General features: G+C 42.5%; 1 protein-coding gene across 2 annotated transcripts in view; it reads left to right on the top strand.

Moving 5' to 3' along the window:
- LOC144754345 (ficolin-1-like) overlaps positions 1–13,662 on the top strand; it is a 766,398-nt gene that overhangs the window by 188,842 nt on the left and 563,894 nt on the right. For both annotated transcript variants that reach the window (XM_078642033.1, XM_078642034.1), the window contains exon 8: positions 1,303–1,432. In XM_078642033.1, the coding sequence (XP_078498159.1) occupies positions 1,303–1,432 (130 nt within the window). The remainder of the gene's footprint in view (positions 1–1,302; positions 1,433–13,662) is intronic.

Here is a 13,662-nt window from a genome sequence, read left to right as displayed (position 1 = left end):
GACGATATTGTCCTACCTGAATTGGCACCTATCAGAGTGTAACCTTTCTATTCTAGGTAGTTTTGCTAGAAGGGATGCCATGTTATTTTGTTTTTATTGAGTGTGACAGCTCACCCAACAGGTTTTATAGAGCTATGTGGAATAGAATCAGGAGGATAACATCACAACTAAGATGGAAATATGGAACAATACGTCTGGTTGCAGATAAAGATGTGTTTTAAGTTTTTCTTCCTAAAAGATCTGAGATGGTTGACATTTTCAAATCCAATTGAAGATAATTTCATAAAGTAGGAGCCAAAATGGATAAAGCTCTTCCACCTCATCCAGCTTTCCTAAAACAAGGAAAAATCAGACGTAGCTCACAAGCCTACATAAATGCTGCTTCTATGAACATACCAATTCAGGTGTTTCTGATGCCATACTGAAAACATTTTTATAAGTCAAAGAGTTATTTTCCTAACGGGAAGCCAATTGAGACTTTCCAGAGTAGGCACAGCCAAACTAAGGGGCCTATTAGCATGGTGGGCGGATCGCCACCGCCGGGCCGGTGGTGGCACCCGCCAGCCCAGCGGTGGCGATCCACCCGCCATCTGTTCGTTTATTACCCCTGCCTAATTAATATCGCAAGGGGTACCGCGGCGGACGGAAAGACCGTCTGCCACTTTTCCATCGGTTAGATTGCCGGCTGGGCGTAAAAGGCCCACAATATGGTGTCGGTGCCTTGCAGGCACTGCCATCCGTAGTATGATGCATGCGGTGCGTATGCTTTTCCATGGCGGAGACTCCACCATGGAAAGGCATACGGTATATTGCTTTGGGGGCCCACTGCGGGCCCCCAGGAGGGTCGAGGGGTGGGTGGCTGCAGTTGGTGGATACCCTTGGTACCACCCTTCATTGGCATGCACAAGGTTGCAGGCACCACGCGGTGCCTGTCACGTTGTGCATGCCAATGCACAACAAGCAACTTTTACATTGCAGTGGGTGCTGCTTACAGCATTGCCCGCCGCATTGTAAAAGATGTGGGATGCGACCGCCAGGGTGGCGGTCGCATCCTAACTGGCCCTGCGGGACCGCCACACCTCTGGCAGTCGGTCTCGTTTTCCGTTACGGTGCCCGCCATCGTAATGGGGCCCTAAATGTCAGAACTAATAAGACCAACCTTGCTGCCTTATTTTGAATTCTTTGGAGCCATCTTCCTAGGACCTGTGCAAGACCCATGGCATTGTAGTAGTCTATCTGGAAACTGCTTTTTGTCATAATAAGCATAGAATGAGTTAATAATCTTGCCTTATTTCTATGCAGGTGTTCCAGAGACGATGGGATGGCTCAGTGGATTTCTTTCGTGACTGGAACGCATACAAAAGGGGGTTTGGGAGCCAGATGACAGAGTTCTGGCTCGGAAACGACAATCTCTATTGGTTGACATCTACCGGTATGTATGAAGGGTTGATATCCTACCACTCACTTCACTTTGAATATTTATGGTAAGTGCAAGAAGAATAACCCCACCACCTAAAGTGCAACTGAATGATCCTAGAACCACTTTATACAAAGTGAAATTAAAATCAAGGAATGCCTTTGTATTCCAGTTATTTCCCTGTCTCATTAGAGACACCTGAGAAGGCTTCCAAACATTAGTATTCTCAGTATTGTGTTTCATTCCACATACAAATTACTTTTCTTCTGAATGGATCTGCATGAATCATGAACTCTTTTGGCCAAGGAAACCGCCTGGAGTGGAGATCTTTCTTGATCCACCTAGATTTTGACCTCTAGTACGTGGTGCTTGTGTCCAATAACTTCTCACTGATTGGGCGTAAACATTGCTTTGATGGCAATTCTTCCCTCTGGATTGTTTCATCTTGGACGTGTTGGAAGCACTCCCCTTCGCGTCCGTCAACATTTCTTTACACCCGATTAGGACCGGGTTGGAATTATCACCGGTCTGACGATACTGTCTTCAGCCTAACTTCGACAGCCCTGAAGAGTCACGGGTCCCCCCGTTATTGACGAAACACGTGTCGGCTGGTTTTCGTGTAAAACAAATACTTTCACTGGACTAAATAAATAAGAAACGAAACAACAAAAGTGAAGTTTGATCTTATCCTTTCATCGAAAGACATACAACATACTATTGAACTTACTTAGGTTGTGTGCGCTTGACCCTGCACACATATATACAGAAGGTAGAGCTCCTCTCTCCCCTCTTTTTTCAGAGAATAGGGTTATCTCTGATCAAGTAGCACCAACCACTTTAAGCCTCAAAATCACCTTACAACCACTACCTGTAGAGCGCCATCATATTTCTGAACACTCTCATAACCCTTCGCTGAACTTTGTACCCAAATTAACCTGTGCTCAACCCCTGGTAGCTTGCAGTAAGGAGTGATGCGTAACTTGAAGGCAATGTGTAAAGTTTTGTGCAAAACCACCACACAAAAACATTCCACACCAGGACATTCGGAGTCCTCAAATCACGCTTGCGCAACTTTGATGTATCTGGGGGCAGATTGCTCTACTCCACACATATGGTCTGTAAAATCATCTTCATATGCTGTATTTTCCACAATATATGTGTCAGGACTAATGTGATGTGGCCAAATAAGATTGGTGATGAGGAAATGTGGGATGATGAAGAGGAGGGAGATGAGGAGTCTATGCAACCTGGATCATTATTTGCAGCAATAGGGTGAAGGGACAATATCATCAATAATTTCTTTACAGAAGAATGATTGTCCAAAGTCAAAGCAAACATTGTAGGAAACATTTCACATTGTACATCTGTCCATAAATAAAACTTCAGAGCACTCACACTGTAAGCATTTGTATTTCATACTCACACTAAACTACTGAAATTCCACATTTGTTACAGTGATATATGTCACACAGAGTATTTATCTAACATCATCTGGTACAAGTGAAATACTGTGCAGGCCAACACCCTGTAGCAGATAGTCCTTCATTGCCAGCCATCCTGACCATGGTGGGGTAACATAGATGGCGGCCAACAACTGTGTGTTGTCTCTCCTGATGCCAACCATGTGTTAGGCCTCCTACTTGTGGCTGACATTAGAGGCCACTCTTAGTGTGATGACTTTACAGTATTCCACATAGGATGTGCATGGGAACAGACTAACAAAACTACACTCTACATATGTCACAAGGACTAACTTGCCTACATGTTGCAGCCAGAAAGTTGCCTCAATCATAACATACAAAATCTACATAAGATACTTTGCCAGTGCTACAGTGTTGTGTGTGTACAGCCTCTGCTATTCACAAGCAACATGGTCTTAATGCGTAGTTAGCCTTACTGTCAGCTGTATGTTGGAGGACACACTAAGGCATGGTAAACATCGTTTACCACAAAGTTTTTACAACGCGGTACCTTTAGCACGCATCCCTTACAACGCAAGTCGTTACCACGACTTGCGCTGGAGGGCGCTAAAGGATTAAAAATAGTAAATTTACTATCCAAACACCTTCCCTAGGGTCCACGGGGACTGGTGTTAGAATAGTAAATTATACTATTCGAAATCCGCGCCCCCCCAACGCAAGTCGTGGTAACGACTTGCGTTGTAAGGGATGCGTGGTAAAGGGATGCGTTGTGACGGTACGCGTTGTACCGTCATACATCCCTAAGGCATTCATGGTGATCTACCATACCACAATCACCATGTATAAGGGTCATGGTGGCCACAAATGATGACACTGTCAGTGTCCTGTGGGGTATGGTCCTTGGATGCAAATGAACCTTATGCTAATAATGGAATAACTACATCCATATAGCCCCTTCCATGTGTGTGCAGGTAATAGTTGCACACTTTCACATTTGGACTACACCTCTGTGTGACAAGGCACTATTTGCCTTTTGACAGAGTAGTCGTAGATGTGGTTGCACTGACCCCATGGCAAAGGTAGTCTCTAGCATCCCAGGGGGAAACAGATGCAATGTCAATGATAGACAAAAATAATGTAGCACACAGAGCACCACATGGGAAAGAGTGCCAATTTGCTACCACAGTGATTGTGCACTATAAATAGTTTGATCCATGAACCGGATGATCCCACACATGTGTATACTTGATTACAAACATATGACACATGCACAAACAGTGTAAGCAGGTCAAAATAGAGGTCTCACGTAGAAAACAAAATGGCCCCACACCATTCAGCATGAAAATGTTCTGCTGCTGTGTATATTAAAAATTACACTCTCCGGCAGATGAACAATATAATTTTATTTTCCATTGCTAGGCCTTTAGTGAAATTGTTACAATGTACGTTAGCGTAAAAGAAAAACACGCATAGGCTGAAAGCAAAGTAATGGAGGTAGTGAAGTGATGTAATGGATCCTGTATGCTGCAAACCAGGAACTGTAAAGTTACTTTCACTTTCATAGTCACAGTTTACTGTCTGTGCTTGGGAGTGATGTTGTTGTGATTGTGCTGGAGAGTGTTTTGGGAGATTGAGGAGTTTGAGCACTATGTCTGCTCTTCCTGCTGTGGGCATTAATTCCTATTTTATGTGTTTCTGTTGTATATTGTTGTTTAGTGTCTTGTAAAGGTTTGGGTGTTTGTCTTTTACACTTGCTATAGCCGTATTAGGGTGTTTTCCTGGGTTTTTGTAGTGGTAGGCTTGTTGTTTGTGGGTGTGATCATGCCTTGGCAGAGACATAGTCGGCCTATGAATTTGCAGAAGTTGGGGACATTCCTGTGGCTGGTCTGCCATTACTTCCCAAATAGGATAGCACTTGGGGCCGTGTGACCAGGGCTATCCTGTCAAGGTGAGAAAGCAGAGGTTGGAGAGCATCCAGCAAGAGATGCAGCACATCCATGGCATTGACCATGACACCCAAGAATTAAAGCATCATTGGGCAGATGTGGTTGGCAGGGAATCCGACCTCCTGCAATACATGGGCATCAAAGTTGGGGACTAAAATGTAAGTGCACATAATGTTTCTCATTTACCCATTGATGTTTTTGGAACCATTAAGTATGCCTCAAAAGAATGTTTTCTGCTAATCAGTCATGCTCCATGCAAAATGGGCAAGTGCCATGCTTATGGTGCTGGCAGAATATGTGCACCTTTTGTGACACAGTGTGACCCACACTGTGGTCACTATTACCGTAGGTGACAGAGATGAGTCCCAGGTAAGCATGGATGTGATGTACATTGACATAGCTCGTCCAGACAACTCATGTGATAGCATGACAGATCATGCAGATGTGCTTCAAAGCTGTTAATTTCTCAGCAGGCATTTGTCATGTCCAGTTGTGATGGTGCATCACAGGACTTATGTCATACATAAAGGGGCTTATTTAAGAGGGCCTTGCATTGCTGGCATTACACTTCTAACAATGTAAAAATATATGCAGTGGCTGCGCTAGAGCCTTGTAAAAAAGCCCCATAGTGATGGGCCAATGATACTTTTTGGCATATCTCCCCTGAGTTGTCTATCATCAATGAGGCCTGCCATGACTTATATTGCTTAGCTCACCTCTGAATGTGATATGTTGAAATCTGCTTAGGGATGCATGGAAGTGTACAATAACATGCATCCATCAGAACTGACAGGTACAATACACAAGTTACTTAGTGGACCAGTATGCATGAATTGAAATGTATGTAGCTTGTCTACTTTTCAGATGGCCTCCGAATACCATCACCTTACTAAGGAGGCTATGTCAATTGTGTAGGTGCACAGCATCATCCAAGTCAGCCACCATTGTGTATTGAGGGAGTGAATCTGCTTAGCAAGTGGTTGTGCTAAATGGCCATCATGTGTACGTGTAAGGCTTTCACATGCATGTTCGATTCAGCCAGCCTCCTTAATGTGTATCATTCAGGAATGTCAAACTTGTCATCTGAACACTTACAACCTGAAAGGCTACATAGACAATAGCCTTGGATATGTATTGTGCTGTTGTTGCTGATCAAATATGTGTAATAAATTAAATTATGTGCTTTACTTGTTAGGTTTTGTAGCTGGACCACCCGCATACACGGGACCTGACCTTTAGCAATCCAAACTTCACTGGTGGAGTGCCTTCATCTGAGCTATTTATGTAATGCAAGGAGTCAGTGTGATGTCAGATGATGTGGGAATTGCCAGATTCACTGTGTATCCTTCTCACAATTGAACTTTTGGAAGGAGAGAATTGGCCATGAAAAGTCTGGTGACATATTGCATGTCTATCAGTGTCTGGCTACGGCAGTGGTGAACACTTTGCCTACCCGGGAAGGACAACATAAAAGTTATTTGAGAGGGGAGTCATGATGCCAGTGTCAGACAATGCAATATGTATGTAGTTGTGGATGGACCATGAGGAGGAGTTTTGTTTTTATATAGTGCGAACTAGACCTGAAGGTATCAGAGTGCTTACATGAGCACCAGTTACATTACAGATAGACACATTCATTTTGTTAGGCATGGGAAGATTAAGTGATTTGCCCAGAATCACAGAATGTTGGCGTATCTGCAGAGACTCGAACCCTGTACCCCAGCTCCGGGGTCGACCGCCGTAGCCATTAGGCCACATTCTCGCCCCTAAATAATGATGTGGGTGGGAATGCTACAGTATGTTTTACTTTATATGGTAGAGCACACTCCAATGTAAATTTCTTCCGTCCTTTTTATAGAAGCTCTAGGCAATGTTTAAGCATGCCATCCTGGTGCAATGCTCCGTCCATATGCACGAGTATACATTAAATCACTGGAGCCTGATCCGGTTCCATCCAGGATGCACAGCGAATGAATGAATGAATTATTAAATAAGATTTTTTTAATGGATCATTAAATAACATTTTTCATTAATACTTTACAGGTTCAACGAGTGCCTGCCGGCTCTGTAGAGTTTCCCCTGACAAAGGGCTAGTGAAGGCCTGAAATACATTGGGATTACCATCTGTACTTTAATCATGAGGAATGTTGCACTTCCACGTGTCTAATGAGCAAAGCCAGCCAGCACTCGTTGAACCTGTAAAGCATTAATGAAAAATACTGCAAAAAATATGGAGTACTTTTTGGAATAAAACGCAAAGAGAAATGGAACTTGTCTCTGAAATCTTATTTAATGATTCATTCATTCATTCGCTGTGCATCCTGGATGGAATTGGATCAGCTCCAGCGATTTATTGCTACAGTATGCACATCATTTGCTCATGCCATTATATTGGGATCATGAATTCAGTGGTGGCATGGTCCACCGTTGAGTTTCTACCGGTCAAATATGGTAAGGCTTATATTCCTTTGTATGAACTTGTGTATTTTTCCAGCATCCATTGTTACATGTCATAGCTGTCATTTGATCTGTATAGGTAGTAATGCGGCTCCTTTACTTATCAATTACTGACTGCTGTGAGGCAAGACCCGTGCTGTCAAGACATGACACTTCTGAATGTGTTCAATGCCTATCCCATAAAGGCCATTGCAGGATGCCAAAGATTCACTACTACACAGTGAAGTTGGAAATGTGTACCGTTCAGGGGGCACCTAGATTGTATGTTTACAAGCATTCTCTCTACTGATATGGTCATGATTCGACCTGTCAATGGTGTTGCAATTGCAATTGGGGTTCCTTTTCAATTAGGCCTAGCAACATCAGCTAAGGTAGGTAGAGGTATGTGTCTAGCAACTCAATGCAGCAGGATGAATGTACACTTAGATGTAATGTTAATTATGAGATTTCATGATGTTGATACTTGTTCCAAGTCAGTGTATTAGTGAAAAATATCCTCATTGTTTTGTATGTTATGTTATGTTATGTTACCACAACTTGTATAGCGCAAACAGCTGACACATGCGGGTGGAACTGATAGTGAAATGAAATGAAATGATTACGCACTTGTATAGCGCACGACTACCCGTAGGCATCTCAGCGCGATGTACGAATACCACCGAGGAACCCTTCCTGGCCTTTCCCTGTGAGGAGCCCACTCCTGGGCACCCCCAAGGTGAAGTCAGGCATCCTCAGCATTGTTGGGGCCATTGTAGAGATTAAGCAAGCTATTGCCCAGAGGTGCAGAGTGGGACTCGTGATTAGAATAGGCACCGAGGCGAGAATTATTAGGTCCAAGGAAATTGAGCCCGAGATCCGCCGAGGCAGGAATTGAACTCTGGTCCCGGCCAGACTACTGCATCAGGGTCTGCCGCTCTAACCATTGAGCCACACTTCTCTACTAGTTGAACTATGGTCCAGGGAAAAGGTGAGTTTTGATGGCCTTCCTGAATTCTAGGTAGTTATTAAGGCCCCGGATGTGAGCTGGAAGTGCATTCCCGAGGAGGGCCGATCTACTACGAAAGGAGCGGCCTCCAGCACTCCAGGACTCTCTGTGTTCGGGGTACCACTACCAGGTTTTGACCCTGTGAGCGGAGATGGTGTGAGGGAGCATATGGCGAGAGGAGGTTGGCCAAGATGTTAGGGGTGGTCAATTTCAAGGCTTTGAGAGCAATGCATAAAGCTTTGAATTCAATTTGCCTGGAAAGCGGGCAACCAGTGAAGACGACGAATGGCATCAGACACCGGACAGTACACCATGACCCCCGATGAGCTGCGCAACTTCAACAAGTGTAAGGTGCGCTGCCACTACATTTTTATTGCAAAATCATACAGGGCCATGAACGGGCGTTACCTAGCAGAAAAGGCCCAAGGACAGTGGTCTGTCTTTCCCAGTGGCCTACCAACCTCCACACCTGGAAGCTCTGCAAGCCATGGACAATCTACTGCCGGGCCCTCTGAAACAGCCAATCCCACTGCCTCAACCAGTGGATCTTCACAAGCACCGACAGCCACACCTTAGCCCAAATGAAGGCCCTCAAAATTTGAGAGTGACATGAGGAAGGACATGTCGGACCTAAAACTTTGTGTGGCAGTCCTAGAAAATAAGGGGGACCAGGCCTTGTCCCTGCTATAGGACATTACATGTACAGTTGGGCAGGGCAAGAAATGAGACCCACAGGGACCCCTTCTGTCGTTCATCCTGCTTGATTGGCAGACATTTTTGATAGGTATTTATAGGTTAGTTTAGGTAAGAGTAGTTTTAGTGTAATGTAGTGATAGTAGTTTTAGTTTTTTTTAGGGGTAGACAGTTTTTTTTTGGGTAGGGCTACTTTGGATTGGTTAGAAGTTGTGGGGTTGATGTGTTTTATATGTATTAAAAAAAAACAAAGAAATATAATTGTTTTTTTTAAAATACCCCAAAAATATATGATTGTTTAGGTTTCATGTGTAAGTAGTTGATTTTAGGTGTTGTTTCTGTTGTCTTGTGTACAAATATGACTGAATGGGTATGGGGGTTGATGTTTACAATGTCATACTAATTGTGTAGGTTAAGCTAAGCCAAGCTAAGTTAAGGTAGTTTTAAGTAATAACTATTTAAACATTTATATTTCCATAAAATCTACTAGATGCTATATCCAGGTGTATATCATGATTTACTGTGGAGGAGTAATCTTGTGTGTTCCGGTGAAGTTATGTACTTGCATTAGTCTTAGCTTGCAGTGTCTGGCAAATTTTTCTTAGCTCTGTACAGGGATCTGTCAGACTTCCCATGTACAGAGATCTGTCAGACTGCCCATGACTTACAATCAGATATTGTTGAGCAGTGGAAGTGGCATTAATGGGTGAATGATGACACAGTGCTCATTTCAATTATGTAAATTATGCGGTTATTATATTATTTACTTAAATTTTAGGTGCAGGCTGCTGGGTTTGTAGGTGTATAGGGTGTGAAGTTAATTAGGTAATAATAAATTTCCTTTTTTGAATTTTTATATTATTAACTATTTAATTGATTATTATATCTGTAAATGTTGTAATAACTTTACATTTTAGTTATGTTTTAGGTCTGGACTGTTGGGATTGTAGGGATATAGGGTGGGAAATTAACTAATAATTTATTAACAAATAATTATTTATGTATTATAAATTATTTAATTTATAACTAATTTTGAACTTTATCTAATACTGATTTACAGACCCGAACTGGAATAATGATCATATTAAGAGTTTTATATGTTGTTCTAAATTAATAGGGTTATTCAAATATGTAATGTAACTCGTCTAACAGTTTGGTGTATTTCTACAGGCAATCGTGGTACAGGAAATTGCTTGACAAAGGCTTAACGCCGAAACGCGTCGTCCTTTGGTTTGTGCACAATACATTTCTTGTGCTTCTTCTGGTGTGCTGCATCTCATTATTTTGGTCATTTGGGCAGAATACGGAAATCCTTGCATCTTATACGGCTGATGTCGCCGTCTGCAGGCACCAACGCCGAAGGCTGGGAACTACAAAGCGCAGCATCTCTGAATCATATATATTTATATATATACATATATATGTATAGATACACATAGATATATATATATATAAATACATATATTTATATATATACATATATCCAACAGTTTCTTAGCAATAGAACCTGCACCACTTGAAATGGCGGGCCGTGGCAGGGTCGCCAACCCTCATTAATCCAAAAAGCAAAGCGCTGTCTCAAGTTTTCAAAGACAACAAGCCTTGGCTCATAATTTCTTCAAGCGTGATATTTATTTACAGCAAAGTCACCCTACGTGTTTCGGAGCATCCGCTCCTTGCTCAGGAGCAAGGAGCGGATGGTCCGAAATCCGTCACTCTTCTTGTACATCTCTTCAATTTCAAGCACATGACAAATTTTAAATTACAACATGTGCTTAAAGACTTCTGGAAGCTCTCTTTCATTTACACCATAAGGAGGGCACCTGATAGGCACATAGTTCTGTCTCCTGTCATTGAGGCTTAAGACAAGAGTTTCATCACAACATCTAATTCAACAGCTCATATAAGACCAGACACACAACAGCCACATTCCTGCTGCTCATCCAACTTGATCAGCGCTATCTCTGAAGAAGACTAAACATTGGCAGCATGACTTTTGACACTAGCTCAACTGCCTTGCCTCAGCTCATGGATCACTTGTTCTGAAATGAACCTTCAATGTGATCCACAACATCAGCACACAGATTAAGGGGAGCCTACTAATAAGTAATTCCTCTAACTGATTGTATGCACCCACTTCCACTTTTCAAGGTTGACAGCACAACACACTGTCATCTTCAAGTTCTGGTCATGCCACTCCGTTGAGGTTCCTGTATCAATCACAGCACACGCCTCTAACAGAGAGCAGTCACAGAACAAGAGAAGGAGACTTTGGTTACCCCATGCCACCCTCGGAGATCAAGGTCTGCATACCAAACTCCTTCCTCATCAATCTAATATCCTGGTTATCCCCTCTAACTCTCAAACCTGAAGAGAATTTAGTGATCAGTGACCTCAATTTACACTGCGAATACCCTGATGACCCAATTTGTAGGCGATTAGAGAATGACATGCATATCTTTCAGCACAAACAATGGATCTCTGGCCCTACCCACATTATGGGCACCACAATGGACTTATTATTCACTAATATCAAGCCCACCTTAATCCATAACATCAATCCCATACTTTGGACAGACCACTCATCAATTAAATTCTCACTCACATTGGTTTTAAATCAAAATAAACATACCAACTTTTCCTCCCTTCATAAAAGATCATGGAGTAAAATAAACTTTGAATCATTCTTAAACAAATCAAACTGCACTAGATCAGGGGTCTTCATCCGGTTCTTACCTAGTGAAGGTTATTTATGCTATTACTAACTCCCAGAATAACTGGACCCCTCTAAAAGCAGCTAAATCTCCGCGAAGTACACATATGGAAAATGGTACTCGCTAGAGCAAAAAAAAGAAAAGTGTAAATCACTTGAGAAAGTCTGGAGGCACTCTAGATGTCTTATGGATCGCTAAAAAATTGAACAAGAGATGAAATCTACCACAGAGTACTCAAAAAGGCCAAAAAGGATGACATCATTAACCAACTGGAAGAAAATTGCATTTCTTCAAAATAACTTATCATAATTGTAAAAGAACTTGCTCAACCAGTCTGCCTATCACAGGCAATTATCCTCTCTGAAAGTCACTGTGAAGTACTAAGCAATTTTTTTAACGATAAAATCTACAGTATTTACACATCCTTTGAGAAGCAACCTAATGTAGATGAGATCCCTTGGGATCAGTTTACCTCCTCAACGGTAGACAGTACAGAAATAGGCAACTTTGCACCATGCTCCATTGAGCAAGTAGAAAACATGATGCTGGAAGTTAAGTCCGAATTCCCACTAGCCCCGATCCCCATTTTATCTTTGCATGCTTAGCCAACCTTTTTGGTACAAACTTGTAGCCTTACCCTGTCCTCCACTGAATAATCTGACACCTGAAAGCAAGCGTTAATGCTACCACAAGCAAATAAATCAGGCATTGATGCCACATTTTATCGAACTATTGACCAATTTCACTGCTCCTCTCCATCTTGAAAGTTCTTGCAAGACTTGTTAATGCCCACTTTACTGCCATTCTGGAACACAATACCATACTAGTCCCCCCTCTCACACCGGATTTAGAGCAAATAGCACAGAATCTACTCTACTTGCAGTTCTCATCTTAATTGACCTGTATGCAACCTTTGACATGGTGTTCCATTATCTACTGATAAAAAACTGTTTGAGATAGGGATTCACTCAAAAAACCTAAAATGGTTTGGCTCCTTTCTGAATAAGAGAACACAAGTTTTACAGCTGGACACCTTTAGGTCACCCCCGTGCATCAAAATGCAAAGTGCCTCAAGGTTTCTCCTTGAGCCCCATACTGTTCAATGTGTTTGTCTCACACAAAATTGCAGAAATTGTCATGAAAAGGGGATTTGAAATCTGATCCTAAGCAGATGATCCGCAACAGATAGGGGACAAGCACCAGGAAATCTGGGAAAATCTTATGAGTTGTCTGACAGTGGTATCTAGCTGGATGATAGCACACTGCTTGCAATTGAATGCAGTAAAGACAGAGATATTGCTCTTTGGCGTAGCTCAACAGATCTGGGGCTCCTCTTGGAGGCCAACTGCCCTAGGCTCAGCCCTGAGCCTACGAAAGTATGGAAAAACGTGGAAATTCCAATTGATAATTACTTGTCTATGCTAGAGCAAGTACATGCCGCATGTGGCAAATGCTTTGGCATACTTAAACTTGCGAAGAAGCTAATCAGGATACCAGTGGATCTGCGCAGAACGGTAGTCCAGGCTCTGCTTGAGAGTCGACTGGACTCCTGAAATGCACTGTATGTAGGCATTGCAGATTATCTATTCTCCCATCTCCATGTAATCTAAGATTCAGCTGCTAAACTCATTTGTAATAAAGACAGATTGAGCTCAGCATCAGTATGTTTAAAAGCCCTCCATTAACTGTCTATGTGCAAAAGAGCAAAGTTCAAAATCCTCTGCCACATGCATAAGGCACTTTACAACACTGGACCAATGATACTACGGCCCAAAACTAGAATTCTACAAACCATCCTGCAATCTGAGATCTCAGAATCCTTCATTAGCCGAAACAATACTCATTAAAAAAGTGATGACGGGGGTCGCTCCTTTTCCTGTTTAGCAGTGGCCCAATGGAACTTACTGTCCCTCATCATCTGCCTCATGAAGGACCACATCACCTTCAGAATTTTTTTTAAACTTGCTTCTTTCCAGACAGATCCCTATCTTTCAGCATGAACTCCATCTCTGTATTACCTGTCCTGGAC

The sequence above is a fragment of the Lissotriton helveticus genome, chromosome 5_1 (genome assembly GCF_964261635.1).
Source record: "Lissotriton helveticus chromosome 5_1, aLisHel1.1, whole genome shotgun sequence".
NCBI classification, from domain to species: Eukaryota; Metazoa; Chordata; class Amphibia; order Caudata; family Salamandridae; genus Lissotriton; species Lissotriton helveticus.
Note: the sequence above shows the minus strand (reverse complement) of the source record. Positions and strands in the feature narration are given on the sequence as shown.